Source organism: Microtus pennsylvanicus, chromosome 10 (genome assembly GCF_037038515.1).
Source record: "Microtus pennsylvanicus isolate mMicPen1 chromosome 10, mMicPen1.hap1, whole genome shotgun sequence".
Classification (NCBI taxonomy): Eukaryota; Metazoa; Chordata; class Mammalia; order Rodentia; family Cricetidae; genus Microtus; species Microtus pennsylvanicus.
In genome coordinates, this window is record NC_134588.1 from 80,130,663 (window position 1) to 80,158,572 (window position 27,910).

The following is a 27,910-nucleotide window of genomic DNA, read 5'->3' on the forward strand; positions in this document are numbered from 1 at the left end:
AGCTTAAGGTCAATGTCTGGAAGTTAACAACTACTTTCTGATTGGATTAAAGATACACTCCATAAGATGAAACCCATACTGGAAACCATTAGTGGCCCAGAACCAATGACTAGACAGTTACTACAGACCCTAGGGTAAAACCTACTACGATGGCTGCTAAAAGGCCAGAGTATTAAATCAACTCCTAATGACCTATCATTATACCCATATATTAAAGTATATCTCAATCCTCATCAGAGGCACTTACATTTATAGTAGATAGTGATCAATGCACAGACCCACAATTGGGCAAAATTCCTAATTGAGAATAACAAACTGCAGAATGAATGTTCAGCCCTAAATGAAACATACACACCCTACTCTTCCCTCCAAAGGCTCGGGCTCCACTGTAGAAGAGGGTACATAGGAATGTAAGAGCCAGAGAGGTGGAGGGCAACAGGAACGTGCTTTGTGGATACAGCAGGCAGTTGCATTTATGAACTCACAGCGGTTGTTGCAGCAGACATAAGACCTCTGAGAGCCCAAGTCAGACCAAATGCCAGCATGGAGAGGAAAGTTGGGTGCAAAGTTCCACCCCTAGCTAAGGTGCTACTGGCAACTGATAGCTGCTGGAAGAAGTTTTCTCTAAGAGTGTGCTGAGACATAGACCATGCTCCAACAAAGGCCCACACATCCCAGAACGTTTGGACAGACCAGGTTGGTCTTTATGGGGAAGGGGAAGACATAAGTCTGGGTGGGAAGGGAAGGGGTGGATTTGGGAAGAGCTGGGAAGAGTGAATGTGATCAAAGCATAAACAAAATCCTCAATGACCTAATGAAAATATCTCACCACCACCACAACAGAGACAATGAGAAGTCACACAGCCAGGAGGCAAACATTGTGCTGATGGCTTATTAGAGTGGTGTTGCTCCTGTGTGTACCCCTTAGTTTCTGAACCCTAGCCAGGTACTGTGTATACACACAGTCTCCTAGAGAATACTGTCCCAAGAAGAGAATGTCACCTATTTAGCACTGTATCCAACCACTGTATCAAGTAAGTCTCCCCAGAATGGTGAGTTCCTTTGTGTGGCACACCCATGATGGTGTAGAAGGCATTCTGTAGGTCTACAGAAGGTATATTTGGAAAAAGCACGGTGTCTAGGTAAGAAAAATCCATATACAGAGCAAATTTATCTTTTGTTTAAAAAAAATCACTATCTCTTCCAGATAGAAGTGGCTCAATTATAACCTGCCATCTCAAGGAAGGGTTTCATGACAGGGACTAGTGCCGGTCCAATGCTTCTGGAAGCCCAGATACTCATCAATGGTTGCTCTTGGTAAGTGGCAGGAAGTCTACAAAACTGAATCCATACATAACCTCCAACAATGCTGAATAGGCTGTTTTTTCATGAGCTACTGAAAACTGGCAGGGTAATCAGGGAAAATGACTGTTGTCCATAGAACAATATTCTATCTTCATGGCTACTGCCCCTGTTGAAGCCACTCTTCATGAGTGCTCACATGAGACATCAGGATCTATGTGCTGTGCTCATTTAGAAAGCTCTAGCTACATACATTTTCCTAGACCTTCTCTTACCAATTTTTCAGTCATATTTTTTCCAAAGCCTTGATCATCCACCCAGTTAAGGCACTGACTTTCACTTAAGCTTACCCTCCAACCATTTCTCTCCAAGAAAAAAATGAACAACCAAGTACACCAACCAAAGTTATTCCCCCACCATTACACTTCAGAAATGTCTCAAAATGGTGGTGCAATTGTTAGGTGACACAGAAGATCTATGGAAACAATACAGGCCATGTGGAACCCTCCCTTTGCTTCCCTTTGGGAACTCTTCATAAGAACATAAGTACAAGCGAGGGAGAGAAAGCAGTATACCAGGAATGAGGATCATAGATACTTAGACAGTTTTTTCATGGAACTTATTTGTGCCTTCAAGGTTGTGAGGGGTTGAGTGAGGATGACCCCCATGAGCTCTTAAGTTTGCATGTCTGTTCTCCAGGTGTGGGACTGTTTTCAGGAGGTTAAAAGGTCCTGTCTTACTGGAGGTGGTGTGTTTCTGGGTAGGCTTTGAGAATTCAAAAGCTCATGCCACTTCCCAGGTCTCTTTCTTTGCCTTGCACTTGTGGATTAGGTGTGAACTCTCAGCTACTGTTCAAGTTTCATGCTGGTCTGACTGTTAACATGATGTTCATGGACTCTAACCCTCTGAAATCATGAACTCCCAAATTAAATGCTCTCTTTTATAAGTTGTCTTGGTCATAATGCTTTGTCACAGCAATAGAAAAGTAACTAAGAGGGTCTACTCGAGAAGAATCTCATGTCTACCATATTTCTCTGCTAATCAAGTGCTGTTGTGTATACCCAGCTTAATATCTTGCTTATTCACATAGAAGCAATCTCTACTTAGTTCTCTTCTATGCAGTCTCTGCTAAGGTGTAATAGTAGGCTAAAGCCTGCCTCTCCAAAGGAAAGCAGTTCACAGAGGGATTGTAGGGCATTCCTTCAAAATCCTAAGACGCTTTGGAGCAATGCAACAGGTTCTAAACATCACAACTGCCACCAACCATTACATCTTCTGAATTTAAGTGGCAGAGCCTTCCACAGTGGTCTACATTTGTGGTAGAGCCCTACACAGTGTCTACTTTTGTGGCAGAGCCTTCCACCGTGGTCTACATTTGTGACAGAGCCTTCCACCATGGTCTATATTTGTGGCAGAGCCTTCCATCGTGGTCTTCATTTGTGGCAGAGCCTACACAGTGTCTACTTTTGTGGCAGAGCCTTCCACCATGGTCTACATTTGTGACAGAGCCTTCCACCGTGGTCTACATTTGTGACAGAGCCTTCCACCGTGGTCTACATTTGTGGCAGAGCCTTCCACCGTGGTCTACATTTGTGGCAGAGCCTTCCACCGTGGTCTACATTTGTGGCAGAGCCTTCCACCGTGGTCTACATTTGTGGCAGAGTCTTCCACCGTGGTCTACATTTGTGGCAGAGTCTTCCACCGTGGTCTACATTTGTGGCAGAGTCTTCCACCGTGGTCTTCATTTGTGGCAGAGCCTTCCACTGTGGTCTACATTTGTGGCAGAGCCCTACACAGTGTCTACTTTTGTGGCAGAGCCTTTTTTAGAATTCCCATCTAAAAGAGGAATATGTTGCTACCCAGAGGCTAGAGAGGCTCAAGAGACATTGTGACATCATTTTTGGCTTGAGAAGCCTTATATAGTAATTTATCTTTCTTCATAGAAGAGAGTATTACAAATTGTCCCACAAATTTGGATCCCTTGAAATTTCAACCACAGAAGTTCCTTTTAAGTGTATTTTCCATTCTCTGATATGAAAATGTTATGAAAAAGTCTAGACTATTTGCTACTGTTTTCTCACCATAATGACCTATAGAAGGAAAAGACATTGAAAGCCCTTTGAACTAAATTATGACAGAACTGAAAAGTTAATCTATCCTGAGTTCAGACAGTGAAGTGAAAGCGAGCTACTTCTAGTCCATTCACCTCCTCAAAAAGTCTCAAATCTTTTGTTCACTTGTTGTTAAATTGTTGTTCGTTGAGTCATAGAAGTTCTTACTATATTATAAATGCATATCCTTTATTAAGTAGATTTTTGTACTTAATTTTTTTCTAGCCTATTTGCCATTTTGTTTTTAACATGGCATAATTAAAAGCACATTTTTTTAAAAAAATGTTTGATGAAGTCTAATTATTTTTCCTTTAGCAGTTTCAGAGTTTTGTGTCCTGCTGAGAAATTTTTTACTTAATCTAATGATGCTAAAAAATTTTCTTTGGTTTTACTCCAAGAAGTTGTATGCGTTTATGTTTTTAATTTAAAATATTTTATATGTATTTGTGTATGTATCTGTGTGTCTATGCCATATGTAATGTGTGTATGCACATGTGTGTATGCATACACATGTGTAGAGAACAAAAGAAGACATCAGACTGCCTGAAACTGGAGTTACAGGCAGTTGTGAGCCATCTGACATGGGTGCTGGGAACTGAACTTGTGTCCTATGGAAGAACAACAAGAATTCTTAACTACTGAGCCATCTCTCCAGACCCAAATATGACTTTTATTATATTTAGTTTTGTGACCTATTTTGAGTCCATTTTTATATAAAAGTATGAAGATTAGAGAATTTTTATATAAATATGCAGCTAACCATATTATTATCTTCCCTGCCCTCCTTGCATTTTTATAAAGAATATCCAGAAATCTGAGACACTATCTTGACCTAGAGACAAGTAACTGAAAAGATATTCCACTTGGAGTTGGATACTTGACATACAATGTGTTTTCACTTCCTTTATAGCCATTAAAATGGTTTGCCAGTTATAAAGTGTTAAATAAATACACTATATTGTGTTTCCACCTGGAAACCCTTGTAATAAAGGCCTTCCTTGCTTTGCATGATGGTACAAGGTCAAAATATGACTATGCAAAATGAAGTTTCAAAAATCTTAATAATCAATAGAAAAATATCATTGTTTCATGGCCCTTACAATTTTTGTCAAAGCTTTAAAATTTTTCCTGTTGACTATAAATACACAGAAAAAAATTAAAGCAAGATTTGTATTTGTTTTGAATACTAATCTAAAACATTAGAAACACTGATAATAAAAGCCCTTCATTTTTAGTTTGAACAGGGTTTTCACTTCCTTTCAATGTATAACTCAGGGCGAGCCTCTTATTCTATCTTGATTGTCATGACCCCGCCTACATTTGCATTTGTTCCTATCATTTTGCCTCTGTGTTTCCATTGTCAAGGAACTAGAGTTCCTGCAATGTAAAACCAGCACACTTTTAGGTGCTCTTCATCCTGGTCATCCCAAACTTCCTGCTTTTATTTTGGTAAGCCACCCTTCAGCAAGTCCCTGGGTGCAGCAAAAGAGACTCCTTTTTTCAATATCAAATGCTCCCAGCCAACTATTTATTCTATAAGGTCAGGTGTTTTAAATTCTAATTGTATCCCCAGAATTATAATTTTTCTTTTCTTAGCTGCCAATGACTGATATCTTTGTAGAATGCCACGTGGGTTCTCACTGGGAGATGAAGGGCACAGCATACAACTGCATGCTTTGCTGTTTGTTCACACAACACAAACAGATTTTGAAGGAAGTCAGGTTAGTCCTTGGTATGCTGCCCATCTTTTACTGACAGTAATTTGCACACTTAGGAGTGAACAGCCATATTTGCTATGTTTGCAACTATTCACAGTTAATACAATGACAACTGAAATCTGATTCATGTTTTAATATTTTAAACAATATATTACATAAATAATATATGTGCATGTTAGACTTTAGAAGGTGAAGACTAACTGAAGTGGAAGAAAATAAATGAATTTTGGCCTTCTTGACATGTCGTTAGAACTTCCTCTGTATATGTGATGAAGAAACCAAAGATGTTTTCCCACCTCCACAGGCTGACACTCAGATAGATTAGATTGTGTAATGGTTGCCACCTACACAGGCTGACACTCAGATCATACTAGATTGTACAATGGTTCTCACCTATACAGGCTGACATTCAGATCACACTAGACCATGTCATGGTACTCACCTACACAGGCTTACATTCAGATCACACTAGACCATGTCACGGTACTCACCTACACAGGATGACATTCAGATCACGCTAGACTAGACCATGTCACGGTACTCACCTACACAGACTGACATTCAGATCACACTAGATTGTGTCATGGCTCTTACCTACACAGGCCGACATTCAAATTACACTAGACTGTCATGTTTCCACCTATTCAGGCTGATAATCAGATCACAGTAGACTGTGTCATGGTTCTCACCTACACAGGATGACATTCAGATCACGCTAGACTAGACCGTGTCATGGTTCTCACCTACACAGGATGACATTCAGAGCACGCTAGACTAGACCGTGTCATGGTTCTCACCTACACAGGATGACATTCAGTTCCTAGACTAGACCGTGTCATCGTTCTCACCTACACAGGATGACATTCAGATCACGCTAGACTAGACCATGTCATGGTTCTCACCTACACAGGATGACATTCAGAGCACGCTAGACTAGACCGTGTCATGGTTCTCACCTACACAGGATGACATTCAGATCACGCTAGACTAGACTGTGCCATGGTTATCACATACACAGGCTGACAATCATCTTAGACTAGACTGTTTTATGAAGTAAGCAAATCTTAAATCAGAACTTAGTTGAATTATAGTTTAAATAAAGCAAAAACTTTAGGATGATTTTCCTATTTTTAACCATTTAAGTGAACTTTTTTTGTGTCTCTGTACCTCCTTGTCAACCTTTGTGCCCAGGATAGAACTCAACCAGGATCAAGTACACATAAACTTTACTCTTAAAATGCACTTATTCCCTCTTAAAATCCTGAGAGGATCATTTTTTAAAATCTTTTTGACTTTCAGTTTCCTTGATGAATAATTGCACATATCGGGATAAAAGTCAATATATGAGACCTTTGACCTTTCAGTGTAGCACCAAATGGTTTGCAACACTAAAATGTTGCATAGTGGATAGTTATGGATCTGATTTTCAGAAGTACTAGTGAATTTCATATTGTCTCACAGAAGATAACAAAGAACATCATTTTAACCATCTTGAGAAGGTACTCATTGATTTATAATCAATGTTATTTAAGCTGGTATGAGCTGACAAAACACAAAGGTGTCTATTTTATCTTGGCAGACAGTGTCCTGCTTTGATTCTCTCTAGAGAAACAGCAAAAATCATTAAAGAATAATTTGGAAAGTGGGAAAAGTACTCACTAACAAGACACTAGGACACGTGGGAAATCAGCACATCTAGCTTTGTGGAAAACAACAGAGGCTGAACTGACAAGCTCTAGATGACAGGGATAACTACAGCAGAGAAAGGAGGCCATTCTTGCATGGGTTGAAGATTTAATCATTTGGAGGGAAGAAAAAGAATAACTTTTAGAAACATAAAGCAGGTACAGAGACAAGCAGACAAACACCACAGAGAAAATCAGCATGACTGTAACAGAGGGTCACAGAAGAGGATGGCTGGGTGTCCTCACTATGAAAATCCCTCAGCAGCTCTTGTGAATGGGTAGGAAAGGGGCAGAATGAAGACGAAAACAGCTGAGAGGTGAGAGACATTCAGTCCAGATTGGCAACACTGTCAACAGAGAAGGGTGGGGGATTCCAGAGGCATTAGAGACGTCAGAGGGAAAGAACTTCCAAGCACATTTTGTGTATAACAAATGACCCAGCCTTCTGGCTTGAACAGTGGATGGTTACAGTAAGACAGTAGTTAATAATGGAAGCTGGTCAAGTTATTTAAAAAAATGGTAAATTTGACTTAGAAAATTCTGATTTTGAAAGAGATGATCATAAAATAAAATTTCCATTAAGTCTGCAGTATCTTATTTTTCTTTCTGTTCTCTGGATGGTTGAGATTGACAAATATGGTGACAAATATACAGAAAAGAGAACACCGTTCTACCTTCTGCCCAATGCATGGAAGCTACAGGTAGAACCCTGTTGATATAATAAAGCTGCTGCCTGTTGGGCAGTAGATTGATGAGTTAGCATGAATGTCTAGGGCAGAAGACATAAATAGCCCCACTGTATTTTAATGTTTAAACAAACTCTAGGGAAGGTAGCCGGGCTTTGGCTACCAGGTGACAGATGGCAGCTTAATAAACAGACTTTGTTTTAGATGGCAATCAGACTAACGGGCTGTATAAAGAACTCATTGACAGTATTCAGAAGAGATGCCACAGGTCCTTGCTACTAGAGTTCTTCATGATAAAGTTCAAAATGTGTCACGCAGAAAGTCAGTTTTTACCTTTTCCCAACTGTTAACAGGAAAATAATTTAAAATGCTCTCAGCTTACATGGAAGAATATCTCGGTATCTGTTTTTGTCTTTGTTGAGTAGTTCATTCCCAGAGTTGAAGTCATCAGGCACAGTCATTTGTTCTAACTCCTGCAGAAAGTAAAACAAACCACATATTTACCATTTAAAAAGAAGAAAACCCTCCATTTGATTAGCACTGATTATCCTTAAATTCTGTGTGATTGTGATATGACCTGCTATTCAATGTTACACAACAAAAAAGAAAAACTTGAATCTCGTCTAATAAGGATAGCTACATAGAATATACTAAGTTAAGAGAATGAATCAATGAGTTGCTTGATTTTTTTAAAAAAATGTAATTCTCAAGATAGTTTTTTCCCTGAACACTATTGTTTACTTTTTCATAAAAAAAATGAAAGAGTATTTAATTATTAGGATCTAATTATAACGCTATCATTTTATAGAAAAAAACCTATAACAGAAACATTTTAAAACCCTATAAGAAGCCTTAAAATTTACTGCTTGAAGAAATTATAGCTGGGATAATGACTAAAGAAAGCTCTTCCTCTCAAAAGATTTTTTTCTTTTTATAAGATTTATTTATTTTGCATATAAGAATGTTGGATCTGATGTGTGACTTTATGCCAGCAGAGGGCATCAGACCCCACTATAAATAGTTGTGGGCCACCATGTGATTGCTGGGAATTAACTCAGGACCTCTGGAAGAGTGGCCAGGGCTTTTAATGGCTGGGCTATCTCTACAGCTCCTCAAAAGAAATTCTTAAACAAGTATGAATTCACCAAAATTTATTAAGCATTTAGTTCTAGATATTGGAATAAAAAGACAAACTAGAAAATTTTCCCATCCTAAAGCAGTGAATAAAGAATACTTATCAAATATGTGACTTATAGAAATAATAGTGTTAATGATAGTGTCTAAAGATACATAAGAAAACACCAAGAGAGTAAGCAGAATTTAGCCTTGGTCTTAGGGAACTATCAAAACAACTATGAGAAAAGTAAAGTGAGTGGAAGGATGCAGGAAGGGTGGATGTAACATAGTAACGAGAGCCTAGAGCATCTCATCTAGCTCAGAGATAGGATAAAACTAGGCATCATTCCCTACGAGATCCATAGAAACCAATACCTGGTGGACATAAGAGGTGAGACAACAGTGGCCCTGGGACTCCGGACCCCCCACTCCCTAAAACCTCCACGTGGGAGAAAGGCCAGGGCTCCCCCCTCCCCAGGTGCCTTCTGCATTCCTAGCACCAGCAGGGAGCTGGTCTGCTAGACAGCCATATACCCCACCCACAAAGCGTCCTTCCCTGCGAGCTCCGTGGAGACCAATACTTGGTGGACATAAGAGCAGCCAGCAGGTAGCTTGTCTGCTAGACAGTCATCTAATCTGCCCCCAACACATTGTTCCCTGCAAGCTCCATGGAGACCAATTCTTCATGGACATAAGAGACATAAGAGCTGAAGGAAGAGATGGGAAGGCACCAATGCAAGAACTCCTCCAACATCCTAAAAAGCAACATATTACCATCAGAACCCAGAGGACACACAACAGGAAGACTTGATCATCCTAACCCGAAGATATAGAATAAAATGACTTTAAACATTACTTAATGAAAATGATGGAGACCTTTAAAGCGAAAGTGGAAAACCTCCCTTAAAGAAATGGAGGAGATAAAAAAAACTGGAAGAAATTAATCCCTCAAAGAAAATCAAGAAAAAGCAATCAAACAGGTGAAGGAAACAGTTCAAGATTTGAAGACTGAAATAGAGTAAATAAAGAAAACATAAACCGAGGGAACTCTGGAAATGGAAAATCTGGGTAAATGAACAGGAACTACAGAGACAAATATAACCAACAGAATACAAGAGATAGAAGAAAGAATCTCATGCACTGAAGATTCTATTGAGGAAATAGACTCGTTGGTCAAAGAAAACACTAAATCCAACAAATTCTTAACACAAAACATTCAGGAAATCTGGAACACCATGAAAAGACCAAACCTGAGAATAAAAGGGGTAGAAGATGGAGAAGAATTCCAGCTCAAAGGCACAGAAAATATATTCAACAAAATTATAGAAACTTTCCCAACTTAAAGGATATACCTATGAAGGTACAAGAAGCTTACAGAACATCAAATAGACTGGATCAAAAAAAGAAAACATTCCCTCGCCATATAATAATCAAAACACAAAGCATACAGAATAAAGAAAAAATATTAAGAGCTGCAAAAGAAAAAGGTAAAGTAACATATAAAGGAAAACCTATCAGAATTACACCTGACTTCTCAGTGGAAACCATGCAAGCCAGAAGGTCCTGGATAGATGTGCTGCAGACACTAAGAGACCATGGATACAAGCCCAGACTACTATACCCAGCAAAGCTTTCATTCACCATTGATGGAGAAAACAAGATATTCAATGACAGAAACAGATTTAAACAATACACATGAATAAACCCAGCCTTACAGAAAGTATTAGAAGGAAAGCCATAACCCAAGGAAGCTAACTATACTCACAACAACACAGGCATCTGATAACCCACCACCAGCATAGCCCATAGAAGGGAAACACACAAACATGACTACCAAAAGATAACCAGAGCCAACAACCACTGGTCATTAATATCACTTAATATCAATGGTCTCAATTAACCTATAAAAAGACACAGGCTAAGAGAATGGATATGTAAACAGGATCCAGCATTCTTCTGTTTACAAGAAACACACCTCAACCTCAAAGACAGACACTACCTTGGAGTAAAGCATTGGGAAAAATTTTTCCAATGAAACTGACCTAAAAAACAAGCAGGTGTGGCTATTCTAATATCTAATAAAATTAATTTCAAACTAAAATCAATTAGAAGAGATGGAAAAGGACATTTTTATACTCATAACAGGAACAATTCATCAAGATGAAGTCTCAATCCTGAATATCTATGCCCCTAATTCAAGAGTACCCACATATGTAAAAGAAACATTACCGAAACTTGAATCGCACATCAAACCCCACACACCAATAATATGAGATTTCAAAACTCCTCTCTCAACAATGGACAGATTAAACAGACAGAAACTTAACAGAGAAATAAGAGAACTAACAGATGTAATGAATCAAATGGACTTAAGAGACATTTATAGAACATTCCACCCCAACAAAAAAGAATATACCTTCTTCTCAGCACCTCATGGGACCTTCTCTAAAATTGATTACATTCTCAGTAACAAAGCAAACACCCACAGATACAAAAAATTAAAGTAATCCACTGTGTCTTATCAGATTGCCATGGAATAAAGTTAGAATTCAACAATACTGCTCCCAGAAAGCCTATAAACTCACGGAAACTGAACAGTCAACTACTGAACCACTCCTGGGTCAAGGAGAAATAAAGAAAGAAATTAAAATCTTCCTTGAATTCAATGAAAATAAAGACACAACATATCCAAGCCTATGGGACACCATGAAAGCAGTGCTAAGAGGATATTTCATAGCATTAAGTGCCCACATAAGGAAAATGGAGAAAGCTCACATCAATGACCTGACAGCATGCCTGAAAGCTCTAGAAAAAAAAAGAAGCAGACTCACCCAAAAGGAGAAGAAAACAGGAAATAATCAAGTTGAGGACTGAAATCAACAAAATAGAAATACAGAAAACAATCCAAAGAATCAATGAAACAAAGAGCAAGTTCTTTGAAAAAATCAACAAGACTGACAAACCCTTATCAAAACTAATCAAAAGGCAGAGAGAGAATATTCAAATTAACAAAATCAGAAATGAAAAGGGGGGGCATAACAACGGACATTGAGGAAATTCAGAGAATCATTAAGTCCTACTACGAAAATCTATACTCCACAAAACTGGAAAATGTAAAAGAAATGGACAATTTTTTTAGATAAATACCCCTACCAAAATTAAATCAAGACCAGGTGAACAATTTAAATAGACCTATAAACTGTGAGGAGATTGAAGCTGCCATCAAAAACCTCCCAACCTTGATCAAGTAGGCTTCATCCCAGAGATGCAGGGCTGGTTCAACATACGAAAATCTATCAATGTAATCCACCATATAAATAAACTGAAAGAAAAAAATCATATGATCATTTCATTAGATGCTGAAAAAGCATTCGACAAAATTCAACACCCCTTTATGATAAAGGTCTTGGAGAGAATAGGGATACAAGGATCCTACCTAAATATAATAAAAGCTATTTACAGCAAGCCAACAGCTAACATTAAATTGAATGGAGAAAAACTCAAAGCCATCCCACTAAAATCAGGAACACGACAAGGATGTCCACTCTCTCCATACCTCTTCAATATAGTGCTTGAAGTTCTAGCAATAGCAATAAGACAACATAAGGAGATCAAGGGGATTTGTATTGGAAAGGAAGAAGTTAAGCTTTCGTTATTTGCAGATGATATGATAGTTTACATAAGTGACCCCAAAAATTCTACCAAAGAACTCCTACAGCTGATAAACACCTTTAGTAATGTGGCAGGATACAAGATCAACTCCAAAAAATCAGTTGCCTTCCTTTACACTAAGGATAAGGAAGCAGAGAGGGAAATCAGAGAAGCATCACCTTTCACGATAGCCACAAATAGCATAAAATATCTAGGGGTAACCCTGACCAAGGAAGTGAAAGACCTATTCGACAAGAACTATAAGTCTTTGAAGAAAGAAATTGAAGAAGACACCAGAAAATGGAAGGACCTCCCTTGCTCTTGGATTGGGAGGATCAACATAGTAAAAATGGCAATTCTACCAAAAGCAATCTATAGATTCAATGCAATCCCCATCAAAATCCCATCAAAATTCTTCACAGATCTGGAGAAGACAATAATCAACTTTATATGGAGGAACAAAAAACCCAGGATAGCCAGAACAATCTTATACAATAAAGGATTGTCTGGAGGCATTACCATCCCTGACTTCAAACTCTATTATAGAGCTACAGTATTGAAAACAGCCTGGTATTGGCATAAAAACAGAGAAGTCGACCAATGGAATCGAATAGAAGACCCTGACTTTAACCCACAAACCTTTGAGCACCTGATTTTCGATAAAGGAGCTAAAAGTATACAATGGAAAAAAGACAGCATTTTCAACAAATTGTGCTGGCAAAACTGGATGTCAATCTGTAAAAGAATGAAAATAGATCCATATCTATCACCATGCACAAAACTCAAGTCCAAATGGATTAAAGACCTCAATATCAGTCCGAACACACTGAGCCTGATAGAAGAGGAAGTGGGAAGTACTCTACAGCACATGGGCACAGGAGACCACTTCCTACATATAACCCCAGCAGCACAGACATTAAGGGCCTCATTGAATAAATGGGACCTCCTGAGGCTGAGAAGCTTCTGTAAAGCAAAGGACACTGTCACTAAGACAAAAAGGCAACCCACTTACTGGGAGAAGATTTTCACCAACCCCGCAACTGACAAAGGTCTGATCTCCAAAATATATAAAGAAATCAAGAAACTAGACCGTAAAAGGCTAATCAATCCAATTATAAAATGGGGCACTGAGCTGAACAGAGAATTCTCAACAGAAGAACTTCAAATGGCCAAAAGACACTTAAGGTCATGCTCAACTTCCCTAGCGATCAGGGAAATGCAAATCAAGACAACTTTAAGATACCATCTTACACCTGTCAGAATGGCTAAAATAAAAAACACCAATGATAGCCTTTGCTGGAGAGGTTGTGGAGAAAGGGGGACACTCACCCATTGCTGGTGGGAATGCAAACTTGTGCAACCACTCTGGAAAGCAGTGTTTCGGTTTCTCAGGAAATTCGGGATCAACCTACCCCTGGATCCAGCAATACCACTCTTGGGAATATACCCAAGAGAGGCCCTATCATACAACAAAAGTATATGCTCAACTATGTTCATGGCAGCATTGTTTGTAATAGCCAGAACCTGGAAACAACCTAGATGCCCTTCAACGGAAGAATGGATGAAGAAAGTATGGAATATATACATATTAGAGTATTACTCAGCAGTAAAAAACAAGGACTTCTTGAATTTTGCATACAAATGGATGGAAATAGAAAACACTATCCTGAGTGAGGTAAGCCAGACCCAAAAAGAGGAACATGGGATGTACTCACTCATATTTGGTTTCTAGCCATAAATAAAGGACATTGGGCTTGTAATGCATGTTCCTAGAGAAGCTAAGTAAGAAGGTGAACCCAAAGACAAACACATAGGCATCCTCATGAATATTAACCTTCATCAGGCGATGAAAGGAGACAGAGGAGCATGGGACAGAAATCTCAAGGTCCAAATCAGGAGCAGAAGGAGACGGAGCACGAGCAAGGAACTCAGGACCACGAGGGGCGCACCCACACACTGAGACAATGGGGATGTTCTATCGGGAACTCACCAAGGCCAGCTGGCCTGGGTCTGAAAAAGCATGGGATAAATCCGGACTAGCTGAACATAGAGGACAATGAGGAATACTGAGAACTCAAGAACAATCGCAGTGGGTTTTTTATCCTACTGCACGTACTGGCTTTGGGGGAGCCTAGGCAGTTTGGATGCTCACCTTAGGAGACCTGGATAGAGGTGGGCGGTCCTTGGGCTTCCCACAGGTCAGGGAACCCTGATTGCTCTTCGAGCAGATGAGGGAGGGTGACTTGATCGGGGGAGGGGGAGGGAAATGGGAGGCGGTTGCGGGGAGGAGGTAGAAATCCTAAATAAATAAATAAATAAATAAATAAATAAATAAATAAATACAAAAAAACCTCCCAACCAAAAAAAGCCCAAGGCTGGATAGTTTTAGTGCTGAATTCTACCAGAACTTTCAAGAAGAGCTAATACCTATACTCCTCAAAGTGTTCCACATAATAAAAACAGAAGGTTCATTTCCAAACTCTTTTTATGAAGCTACAGTTACCCTGATACCAAAACCACACAAATACTCAACAAAGAAAGAGAATTACAGACCAATCTCACTCATGAACATGGGTGCAAAAATTCTCAATAAAATTCTGGCAAATTGAATCCAAGAACACATAAAAAATATCATCCATCATGACCAAGTAGGCTTCATCCCAGAGATGCAGGGCTGGTTCAACATACGAAAATCAATCAATGTAATATACCATATAAATAAACTGAAAAAAAACATATGATCATTTCATTGGATGCAGAAAAAGCATTTGACAAAATTCAACATCCCTTCATGATAAAGATCTTGGAGAGATTAGGGATACAAGGATCATATTTAAATATAATAAAAGCAATATACAGCAAGCCGACAGCTAACATCAAATTAAATGGAGAGAAACTCAGAGATTCCACTAAAAGCAAGAACAAGACAAGGCTGTCCGCTCTCTCCATATCTCTTCAACATAGTTCTTGAAGTTTTAGTAATAACAATAAGACAACATAAGGAGATCAAGGGGATTCAAATTGGAAAGGAAGAAGTTAAACTTTCGCTATTTGCAGATGATATGATAGTGTATATAAGTGGCCCCCCAAACTACCAGAGAACTCCTACAGCTGATAAACACCTTCAGTGAAGTGGCAGGATACAAGATCAACTCAAAAAATTCAGTAGCCCTCCTACACACAAAGGATAAAGAAGATGAGAGGGAAATCAGAGAAACATCACCTTTCACTATAGCCATAAATCACATAAAATATCTTGGGGTAACACTAACAAAGGACATGAAAAACCTATTTGACAAGAAGTTATGTCTTTGAAGAAAAATTGAAGAAGATACAAGAAAATAGAAAGATCTCCCATGCTCTTGGATAGGAAGGATCAACATAGTAAAAACGGCAATCTTACCAAAGGCAATCTATAGATTTAATGAAATCCCCATCAAAATCCTAACACAATTCTTCACAGACCTTGAAAGAACGATACTCAACTTCATATGGAAAAACAAGAAACCCAAAATAGCCAAAACAATCCTATATAATAAAGAAACTGCTGGAGGCATTCCCATCCCTGACTTTAAGCTCTACTAAAGAGCTACAGTAATGAAAACAGTTTGGTATTGGCATAAAAACAGAGACATTGACGAATGGAATCTAATTGAAGACCCAGATATTAATTCGCATACCTATGAACACCTGATTTTTGAAAAAGAAGCAAAAAAGATACAATGAAAAAAAAGCATCTTCAACAAATGGTGCTGGCATAATTGGATGTCAACCTGTAGAAGAATGAAAATAGATCCATATCTGTTGTCATGCACAAAACTCAAGTCCAAATGGATTAAAGACCTCAACATAAATCTGACCACACTGAACCTGATAGAGAAGAGGAAGTAACCTTCAATGCACGGGCACAGGAGACCACTTCCTAAATATAACCCCAGTAGCACAGACAGTAAGAGCATCAATAAATAAATGGGAACTCCTGAAACTGAGAAGCTTCTGTAAAGCAAAGGACACAGTCAATAAGACAAAAAGGCAGCCTACTGAATGGGAAAAAACTCCTCACCAACCCTCCATCAGACAAAGGACTGATCTCCAAAATATATAAAGAACTCAAGAAATTAGAAATTAAAATTCTAAATAACCCAACTAAAAAGTAGTGTACTGAACTAAACAGAATTCTCATCAGAATAATTTCAAATGGCCAAAAGATACTTAAGGACATGTTCTTCGTCCTTAGCTATCAGGGAAATGCAAATCAAAACAACTTTGAGATACCATCTTACACCTGTCAGAATGGCTAAGACCAAAAACATTAATGATAGCTTATGCTGGAGAGGTTGTAGGGCAAGGGGAATACTCATCCATTGCTGGTGGAAATACAAACTTGTGCAACCACTTTGGAAATCAGTGTGGTGGTTTCTCAGAAAACTGGGAATCAACCTACCTCAGGATCCAGCAATTTCACTCTTGGGAATAAACCCAAAAGATGCTCAATCATACTACAAGAGCATTTGTTCAACTATGTTCATAGCAGCATTATATGTAGTAGCCGGAACCTGGAAACAACCTAGATGCCCCTCAACTGAAGAATGGATAAAGAAAGTGTGGTACATCTACACATTAGAGTACTACTCAGTAGTAAAAAATAATGACATCTTGAATTTTGTATGCAAGTGGACAGAATTAGAAAACATTATCCTGAGTGAGGTAACCTAGACCCCCAAAAATGAATATGGTATGTACTCACTCATAAGTGGATACTAGTTATAAACAAAGGGCAATGAGCCTATAGTTCAGGATCCTAGAGAAACTAAGTAATAAGGTAAACCCAAAGAAAAATATATACAGACCAACCTGGAAATTGGAATCAGACAAAAATTTGGGAGCAGGGGGAGCAGGAGGTAGAAGGAAGGGGAGAAGGGGGTTTGAAGAGAATTTGAGGGAATGGGATAGTCGAGATGGAGGAAGGACAGATAGATATGAGAGCAAGGAAAGAGATATCTTGATTGAGGGAGCCATTATGGAGTTAGCAAGAAACCTGGCTCTAGAAAAATGCCCAAGAACCCACAGGGATGAACCCAGCTGAGACCCTAAGCAATAGAGGAGAGGGTGTCTGAACTGACCTTACCCTGTAGTCAGACTGATGATTTTCTTAAATATCAACAGAGAACCTTTGTCCAACAACAGATGGGAACAGAGGCAATGACCCACATCAGAGCACTGAACTGAGCTCCCAAGATCCATTTGAAGAGTGGAAGGAGTGAGAGTATGAGCAAGGAATTCAAGAACATGAGGGGGTCATCCACTGAGACAGTTTGCTTGAGCTAATGGGAGCTCACCAACTCCAACTGGACTGGTGGTGAATGAGCATGGCAACAACCAAGCCCCTCTGAAGGCTGTGTTTTTTAAGTAATAATAAAAAAAGAAAGACCCTATTTCATCATTCCTTGGTATCTGATGTAGGTGGGTCTTCTTTCTATGTGTTGATTTCATTGGTTAATTAATAAAGAAAACTGCTTGACCTGATAGGTCAGAACATAGGTAGGTGGGGAAGACAGAACAGAATGCTGAGAAGAAGGGAAGTGGGTCAGACGCCATAGCTCTCCTCTCCAAGATGGATGCAGGTTAGAATCTTCCTGGTAAGCCACCATCTTGTGGTGCTATACAGATTACTAAATATGGGTTAAAGCAAGATGTGAGGATTAGCCAATAAGAGGCTGGAACTAATGGGCCAGGCAGTGTTTAAATGAATACAATTTGTGTGTTGTTATTTCGGGTAGAAAGCTAATCATGCGGGAGCTGGGCAGAATGAAAAGCAGGCCTGCTCACCTCATCACTACAGGTATCCTCAAGGAACTGGCCCTAGGACTCCCACGGAAATAAAGATCTAGAGCTGTAAGAGTCTTGCATATATAAAATGGGGAACAGTGTTTTCATATGCCCTGTGCATATTCTTTCATGATTACATGATCTTCAGGTCACTTACACTCAATACAATATAAATATATATATACAGTTGTTACACTTTATTGCTTAAGGTATAAAAACAGGTAAGCAGTTCAACACAGATACAATGTGTTGCCATATTTTTTTGATCTACAGTTTATTGAGACCAGTAGTGCAGAAACCACAGACACAGAGGACCAATGGTACAAAAGAAACTGGAAAGTATCAGGTCCTTTTTATTCTAATATATATGAATAAAGCCTGAGACTCTGTATATTTTAAATTTTCTTTGCTAATTTTGTGTATCCACTATTTAGCCACCAGTGCTTAAATGAGTGCCAACAACTGCTGCCGTCATAAGATGGGGCTTACCTAGGTGTCAAGCACTATGATACTATGGCCAGATTGACAATTTTATTCCTTCTGAAAACCAATTCCAAAACTAACCCAGAAAGAAATCCTTAAGAAGAATCAGCAAAAAAGTCATACAACAGTAATTAAGGATAGTCCTAATATATGGTAAAATCCTAGAAATCTTGAATCACTACATGAACAATAAAGTCAATTTTAAAAAAATCTAAGATAAATGACATCAGCAGAACTTTCAATAGAGTCTTAAGACAAATGGACAGATATACAATAGTGGTTCCTTCCAAACACCTTAAGTCAAGTTAAAAATCTAACCGGACACTAGATGAAAGATTCAAATACTAAAAACAATTTTAATAGCACCAAGAAAATATAAAATAATTATTATGTTCTTAGAATAAAATGGATAATACTAAAAATATAAAAACTCAGAAGTTCTTTGGTCAGCAGATTTCACTACAAAAATTAGCTATTCCTTCATGGTAAACAAGTATATATGCATGTGCTCATATCTATGTGTATATACTACACATTTAAACAGAAAAGGAATAGTTTCTTCATTATATGAAGTGCAATTAATATGAGAAATAATAAGAAAAAATTTGGGTAAGAACCACATGTAAATAGGCAATGTTTTAAAATATGGAAAGATAATTCTGTATCTAAAAATACAGAAATGACAAATCATCAACCAAAGTCATGATGGATAAATTTGAAAACGTGATAGCCCAAAATACTGTTTTTTGGGAATTTGTTCTTTAAAAAGACAAATGTATAATATACGTACGAAGGATGTTTGATATTTAAAAAGCAGAAAATAGAACAGACTAAATGTCCTGGAACTATTACAAGAAATGAAGATGCTTGGTATGTGATTAACTCAAAGGTTCAGCTGTAAATACTGGTGATATGAATGAAAACTGTCTGTCATAGGAAAGACTCTTTAAAGAGGTAGACACATGAATACAGCGCACCCCAATACTTCACTCTTACAGGACAAGCCTATAGTAAAAGGGGACTTAGGGGAAAGTTAGGTGAGGAGAAAGGAGCATATCTACATATTTTATACCTTTTTATGCTAAGTTGATTATTTTTACCATGTGCATCTATTATTTTTAAAATATGATATTTAAAAATACAAGCAATGCACCTCGCAAAAAGGAAGAAAAAAGCAAAAGGAACTTTTGGTTGTGGTATAGAAAAGAAAATTATAAACTTTTCTTTAGACCAACATATTTACCAAAAACTCACGGATGATATCATATTCATCTTTTTTCTGGAGCATTTTCAGACAATCCCTCATTGCAGACTGTGAAGAGTTGTTGAATATTAATGGTCGGATCTGTGCCAACTGAGTCAGCTCCTTTTCAAAGACAGTTGTTTTAACGTCTGAGGAACAAAAAGGACCACATTTCTAAGTTCCACGTAGTTACTGAAGAGTTATTCTTTATTTCTCAGATTTTTTTCCTCTATAAATACAAAGCTTTAAACTTCAACAGAAGTTTACCTTTCCAGAAACACCTCTTACTTTTAAATAGAGTACTATTGTTTTCGAGAAAATATGCTACCTACCTTGAGATGATGGAAAACTCATTCAGTGGTATGACACAGTAGACTGAAGCATATTCTGTCTTGTAATATGAATGTGGTATGTAGATTGACAACTACATGAAGGGATATGCATATGACTTCAGACTAAGACAAAAACAAAGCTCCTTACCCTCCGTGGATTTAGTATTTGGAGTATTTAGAAGTATCTGTATGTCCCTAGAGTCTAAAGAAGAGGATGCAGAGAGTCTAACACATGTCTCAATCTACTAAAATAGATCAAACAACACAAAACACATCAAAAGACAGAGTGGGTCTAAGTATTACAAGCCACAAGACAGAATAGCAGACATACATCACATATAACAACAATAGAAGAGTATGTTCTTTATCAAATAACACATATGGAATCCATGATTTTATAATGACCTTTAGGTCACACTGTCAAGTATAAGTGCCAAGTATCTGAAATGGTACAAGCATCATTTGAGGGTCAAAATGCAGTAAGTCTAGAAGTTCATAGTAAAATATAATTTTTAAGTTTCACAATTTTAAGGTAAAATATTGAAGTTCTTAAAAATCTCTTTCCAAAGAAAACAAAAATTGCAAAGAGAATAAAAATTAAGTTACTTCTAATAATACATAAAAATCAATTAAACAAAAGAAGGAGATGACCATTTCCAAGAACCTCAACAGCCTTGGGTAGGTCATCTTGTCTTGTAAGCACACACAATATAACCAGAATCCCTTTAGAGGGGCAGGAGAAAGAGGTTATTATTTAGTTAACAGCAAGAGAAACCCTACAGTTCTTTATAAATGCCTGTAGCAACAGTGAGAGAGGCAGTATAAGCAATCCATAAGGGGAAATGTAATTACCACAACAACAGAGGCTATTTTGATTACCTTTTAACCACAAGAAAGATAAGCAAAAATATTGAAGTCTTGGAGATTCCAGTTGAATGACATATCATATCTTATTAAATCCAAAGACGTATGGTCATCTTGACAGATGAAGATAAAGCATTTAGTAAAATGCAACATCCTATCATGGTAAAACAAAACATTTAAACCCTAGATAAAAATTTAAGAAATGTACCATAGTACAATATAAAGTTACACATTATAATCTGCAGCAAACATCCTGAAATGAAGAGCTAAAAGCTTTTACTGAGAAGTCATGAATGAGATAATGTCCATTTTCATACTATTATTCAACACAGGATCCAGTGAAAAGATAAAATGGCTTTGTAAAACAAGTAATGAGAAAGTCAGAGGTTACTCATTAATAAATGGCATGATTTTATATGTGAAAAACCATGAACTTTTCTCCTAAAACAAAATTTGTTAGAACTGATATATTTACTAAATTTACAGGATACAAAATCAAAAGACAAAAAATGTAATTTTATAAATAAAAAATTTGTTGATCAAGAAATTAATAAACAAGCCTATTCATGGCAGCCAAAATAAAATAATCTAGTGGCATATTTAACCAAGGAAGTTGAGTTGATCTCTACAACAAAAAAACTATAAAATATTAATGAAGAAAATGATCAGGATATTGAAAAGTGAAAAGACCTCCTGTATCCTTGGACTGGATAAGCCAATATTGCTAACCAAAGCAATTTACAGACATAATGTGATATCTAGAAAAATGCTAATGGCATTCTTCATATAGGAATAGAAAAAAATCTAAAATTCACATGGAAGCAAAAAATATGCCTATTGGCTAATCAATCTTGAATAAAACAAGGCCGTAAAAATTTGAATATTTGACCTTTACATATTACAAGACTATATAGTAAACAAAACATGATACTGTCACAAGAAAGGGCACACAGCAATGAAACAGATCACAGAAATTAATCCATAACATCTAAAGACAAATCATCCTCAATAAAGTTTTTGAAGTACACACTGGAAAGTAATAGTTTCTCTAATGCATAATGCTGAGAAAACTAAATGCATACACAGAAGAACGAAGTCATCTTCCACCGTCTGCAAAAATCAACTCCAAATGGACTAAATGCTTAAATGTATGACCTTAAATTACAAAACTATTTACTTCAAGAAAGCTTAGAGAAGTCTTTCAAGAAATTCATATAGACAACAACTTTTTGGATAAAGACCCCTAAATGCTGTGCAAAACTGCTAAATTAGGTCTGTTATTTCTCATGCAGAGAAGTAAGGTGAAACTAGATTAAAAACCTTAATTTAAAACCTGAAAAGCTGAGGCCACTAGATGAAAACATGGGACAGAGAGATAGACAGAACATTGAGAACATAACACCAATAGTACAGAAAATAGACTCAAGAATTCACAAATGGGTTTAAATAAAATAAAAAGGGTCCAAAGTGAGGAGACAACCTAGAGAACAGGCAAAAACTCTTTGCCAGCCACACTTCAGACAAGGTATTAATATCTAGAATATGTAAAGAATGACAAAAAATGAACTCCCTTGAACAAAACTGCCAGGTCAGTGAACTGGCCAGATATTTCTCAAAAGAAAACACAGAAATGTCATAACATAAGTATTTTTGAAGTGTTCAACATCCTTAGACATCAAGGAAACACAAATCCACTTTGAGAATCCACCTTTCCCCAATAAGAATGGCTATTATCAAAACGAAAACAAAACAACAAACAAAAAACACTAGCAAGAATATAGGGAAAGAGGAACCTTATTTATCATTGGCGGGAGTGTAAGCTGGTGCAGCTAGTCAGAAATCTGCAGTTTGTCAAAAAACTAAAAATATTACTATCATATGACCTAGCTAGACCACTTATAAGTGTATACACAAAGGACTCTACACAAGAGATACTTATCCATGTTTATGAATGCTGTCTTCTTAATATTAAGGAAGCAGAGTAAGCATAGATGTCCATCAACAGATGAACAATGTAAATGTGATATAAATACACAAAGGGAAATTATTCATGTATAAATTAAAATAAAATTATTCAATTTAAGGAAACATATACGGAACTGGAAAATGTTATATTACACAAGGTAGCCCAGGTTTAGAAAGACAAATGCCACATTCTCTCAAATATGGATCTCAACTTTTAATTTCTTTTTGGGGGAGCAGGATCTTGCTATGTAGCTCTGGCTGGCCCAGAACTTTCTATATGGACCAGGCTGGTCTCATACTCACAGAGATCCGTCTGCCTCTGCCTCCCATTTGCTGGAATTAAAGGCATAGGCTACCACACCCAGCTTTAATTTATATATAATGCATTGTAGTGAGGGACCATAGATGCCAAGGAACAGAACGGGGACCTGACAGGAAAAAAGAAGCTTTAAGGGGAAGCAATAGGAAAAGTAATAGAACACATGTGATATGATACTAAAAGGAGGACTACTTAGGATGAAGGGATTTGTTTAGATGTAGCAGGGTGAGAAGATGCTGAAGAGGGTAGGGGGAAGAACAATAAAACCTAGGAGGTATATAAGTGTCATAAGGAAATCTGCTACTTTATATGTAAAGAGAGATGATAAATGGACAGATGATAGACAGATATATGACAGGTAACAGATATAAATGATAGATAGACAGACAGACAGACAGATAGAAAATAAAAGCATAAAAGCAAAGGGGTGGGGAAGGGAACAAACAAAAAGCCAAGTGTCAGGAATGTGTCACCTCTTTAGGATGTGTTGGTCAGTGAGGTTACATAGTCCTCAAACATTACCTTCTATTACAGTCTACTGCCAATATTCTTGGTGATGTTTTAGAATACGACAGTTAAGACCTTATTGCTTTAGTTACCGCACAGTTTGGATATGGGTCATGGAGAAATCATGTTGGTCCTCACCTGGAAGCCTCACCTCTACTAGATAGCATTCATAGTGTTGAAAGGTGTGGTGTAGGCTACCAGAAGAGGTCACTTTGGAATACTTAGCTCCAAACAGGACAGATATATTACATTCCTGTTTTGCAAGGCTTGTTTAAGAGGGTATAGAAAGATCATAAAAACAAGAAGCTGTAGATGACTACAAGGAAACTCTGTTTTCCAGACATAGCAGGGTGACTGCATGTATGAACTCACAGTGGTTGTAACACCACACACAAAGTCTGTGCAAGCTCAAGCCAGATAAAGTCCCATCATGGAGCAGGTAGGTAGGCATGAAGTTCTACCCCTAGCTGAGTATCCAGCTGCAAAAGCTGGGCGAGGACAGTAAGTTTTAATACTGTGGCCCCTGGTAGGTCTAAAATCACACATCCAAGAGTATATGGATAGCAGAAAATTGACTTAATTAGTTTGAAAAATGAAGAGGACATGATTTTAAGTGTGTAGGGAAGAAAGGCAGATCTGAGAGAAGCTAGCAGAGGGAGGTGAATATGATCAGAATACATACATAAAATTCTCAGAGAAAAATTGCAAAAACGTTACAAAAAGTGTCCCATTTCAAAATGGAGAAACAGGAGCATAGCAAGGAAAAATGGGACCAAAGCAAAACTCAAGCCCAGCAGGCAAACATCAAACCCATGTCCAGAAATGGGGTCCCTCATGAACTGTCAGATCTAATGACCTGGGGTAGCCTTGCCCTTCTAGTTCTTTTCTTGCTCTCTCTCTCTCTCTCTCTCTCTCTCTCTCTCTCTCTCTCTCTCTCTCTCTCTCTCTCTCTCTGTTTATTCCCGTGGCATTCTTCAAACTTTGCCTGAGTGGACATCCTGATGTTTTCAACCACCTGAGGACTCCAATACAACTTGGGCTTCACCCTGACAGCTTCTTCCGGCAACTGTTTGTCAGAGTCTCCAGTAGAGAATTGAATTCTTTAACACATTTGCTTGCTGTACCAGGCATTTTCTTTTGAGCCAACAACCAGATCCCAAATCATGACATGGAGAGTTAATTTTAGTTATAAATTCTCAGTCTAATTTAGGCTAGTTTCTGACTAGCTCTTTCAACTTAACCTGTTTTTCTTTATCTACCTTTTGCCTCAGGGATTTTTATCTTTCTTTCTACATATATTACTCTGTGTGTGCTGGCTGGCAGCTGCCTGGCTGGCCCCAGGCATCTCCCTCCCTTTCTCCACTGTTCTCTCCTCTTCTTTTCCTCTCATCCTACTTGAGCCTAGATTTCTCCTTATTTTTATTCTCTCTGTCCACTAGCTCCACTTATCCCTCTCCTTCCTAGATAATTCAGCTTTTTATTAGAGTAATATTGGCCATTTAGCTTTTTATTAGACCAATCAGGTGCCTTAGGCAGGCAAGGTGAAATAGCAACACATCTTTACACAATTAAACAAATGTAGCATAAACAAATGTAACACATATTTACATCATTAACAAAGGCAACAGAAACAAATGTAATACACTTTCACAGAGCTAATTAAAGTTTAAATTCTGAAGCATAAACAAATCTTTGCCTAGTTAAAATAACATCCCACATCATCTTGGCCTCGTTGGCTTTCTGAAATGTTGACACAAACACCCATAACTCTATAAGTATTGCATTTTGGATCCTTGTAAAACCAGCACCATGTGATGACACTGCCAAGTTCTGCTACCAACTCAAGGTGTAGTCTGTTCCCTTCCTATCACAGTCATGGGCCTCTGTACACCTTGGTGACTGAACCTGGGAAAGCACTTTATAACCAAGAGACATTTTCAGCCTTTCAGTTAGCCTTGTTTCTTTCAAATTAACTTTCATTTTCATAATTATAAGCCCCTAATGGGTAGAGTTGTATCCTCAGGGCATGCATTTTTCCAGAAGTAATTATGAGTTTTCTTTTTAATGACATCAATCTTTTTCTAAAGATATTATTTACTTATTATGTATAGTGTTCTGCTTGCTCGCCAGGAGAGGGCACCAGTTCTCATCATAAATGGCTGTGAGCCACCATGTGGTTGTTGGGAACTGAACTCAGAACCTCTGGAAGAGTAGCCAGTGCTCTTAACATCTGAGCGGTCTCTCCAGCCCCCCAACAGCAATCTTTTTCAAAAGACTATAGCTGCTCTTTCTATAATCCCTTATCTGAATTCAACTTTAAACTCACTCATGGTCTTTTTTTTTTTTATCAAATTGCACATTTTTCATATCTTTCTGTTCTCTCTCACTGGAGAATTGCCTAAAAGCAGCGAGTAGCAAACCACACCATAGCCTGAATGCAATGTAGTCTTAAAATTTCTTCAACCAAATGACTTAGTCCATTACTTTTGAATTTATTCTCATTCAAATTTGTAGGACATGGGAACAATACAAATAAAGACTTTTTTAGAATGTAATATTAATAGCTTCTAGGTGAGTTTCCAAACAGTCCTTACTGAGGTGAGATGTCCTTCTATATGCTGCGAATATATGTTCTTTTAATTGCCTAATTAAAACTGCTTTAGCCTATGATAAGACAAAATATAGCTAGGCAGGCAGTTCAAACAATATAGGAGAAGAAGAAGAACAAGTTTGAGAACAATGCAAACCAGCTGCCCAAGAAAAGAGATGCCAGCAGTAGCCTAAGGAGAAAGATGCCAGTCTATGTGGTGTTCTGTAAGCATCTTGCCATATAATAATCAAAATGGAAAACAAACAGAATAAAGAAATAATATTAAGAGCTGCAAAGGAAAAAGGTCAAGTAACATATAAAGGCAGACCTATCAGAATTAAACTCGACTTCTCAACAGAAACCATGAAAGTCAGAAGGTCCTGAACAGATGTGCTGAAGACACTAAGAGACCACAGATGCAAGCCCTGACTACTATACCCAGCAAAGCTTTCAATCACCATCGACGGAGAAAACATGATATTCCATGACAAAACCAGATTTAAACAATACTTATCCACAAATCCAGACCTACAGAAAGTACTAGAAGGAAAACTCAACCCAAAGAAGCTAAGTGCACCCACAAAAACACAGGCAACAGATAACCTCACACAAGAAAGTCCCAAGAGGGAAACACACAAACAGTACCACTGAAAAATAACAGGTATTAGCAATAACTGGTAATTATTATCTCTTAATATTAATGGATTCGATTAACCTATAAAAAGACAAAGAGTAACAGAATGGATATGAAAGCAGATCCTTCTTCTGTACACAATAAACACACCTCAACCTCAAAGATCATCATTACCTCAGAGTAAAAGGTTGGGAAAAGACTTTCCAATTAAATGGATCTAAGAAGCAAGCAGGTGTAACTATTTTAATATCTAACAAAATAGACTTCAAACTAAAATCTATCAGAAGAGATGGAGGACACTTTATACTTGTCACAGGAAAAAAAATCCATAAAGATGAAGTCTTAATCCTGAACATCTATTCCCCAAATACAAGAGCAACCACACATGTAAAAAAAAAATTACTACAGCTTAAATCACACACCAAACCCCACAAAGTAATAGTAGGAGATTTAAACATCCCACTCTCACTAATAAACAGGTCAGCCAGACAGAAACTTAACAGAAAAATAAGAGAACTAACAGATGTCATGAGTCAAATGGACTTAACATACATTTCTAGAACATTTCACACAAACACAAAAGAATATACATTCTTCTCTGCACCTCATGGAGCCTTCTCCAAAGTTGACGACATATTCAACTGAAACAAAAAAAAAACTGGAATAACCTCCTGTCTCTTACAGATCACCATGGTTTAAAGTTAGAATTCAACAACACTATTTTCCAAAAGTCTACAAACTCATGGAAATTAACAATGCACAACTGAATCACCCTTGCATCAAGAAAGAAATTAATACTTCTTAGAATTCAACAAAAATGAAAGTACAACATACCCAAACCTATGGGACACTATGAAATCAGTGCTAAGAGGAAA

At 37.7% G+C, this 27,910-nt stretch overlaps 1 protein-coding gene across 1 annotated transcript in view; it reads right to left on the reverse strand.

The window, feature by feature from the left end:
* Window positions 1-27,910, reverse strand: part of Ptpn20 (protein tyrosine phosphatase non-receptor type 20) — a 69,726-nt gene that overhangs the window by 7,417 nt on the left and 34,399 nt on the right. Inside the window, exons 3-4 of the mRNA XM_075987349.1 lie at window positions 19,825-19,973; window positions 7,885-7,975 (exon numbers count right to left, since the gene is read on the reverse strand). Of these exons, the coding sequence (XP_075843464.1) occupies window positions 7,885-7,975; window positions 19,825-19,973 (240 nt within the window). The remainder of the gene's footprint in view (window positions 1-7,884; window positions 7,976-19,824; window positions 19,974-27,910) is intronic.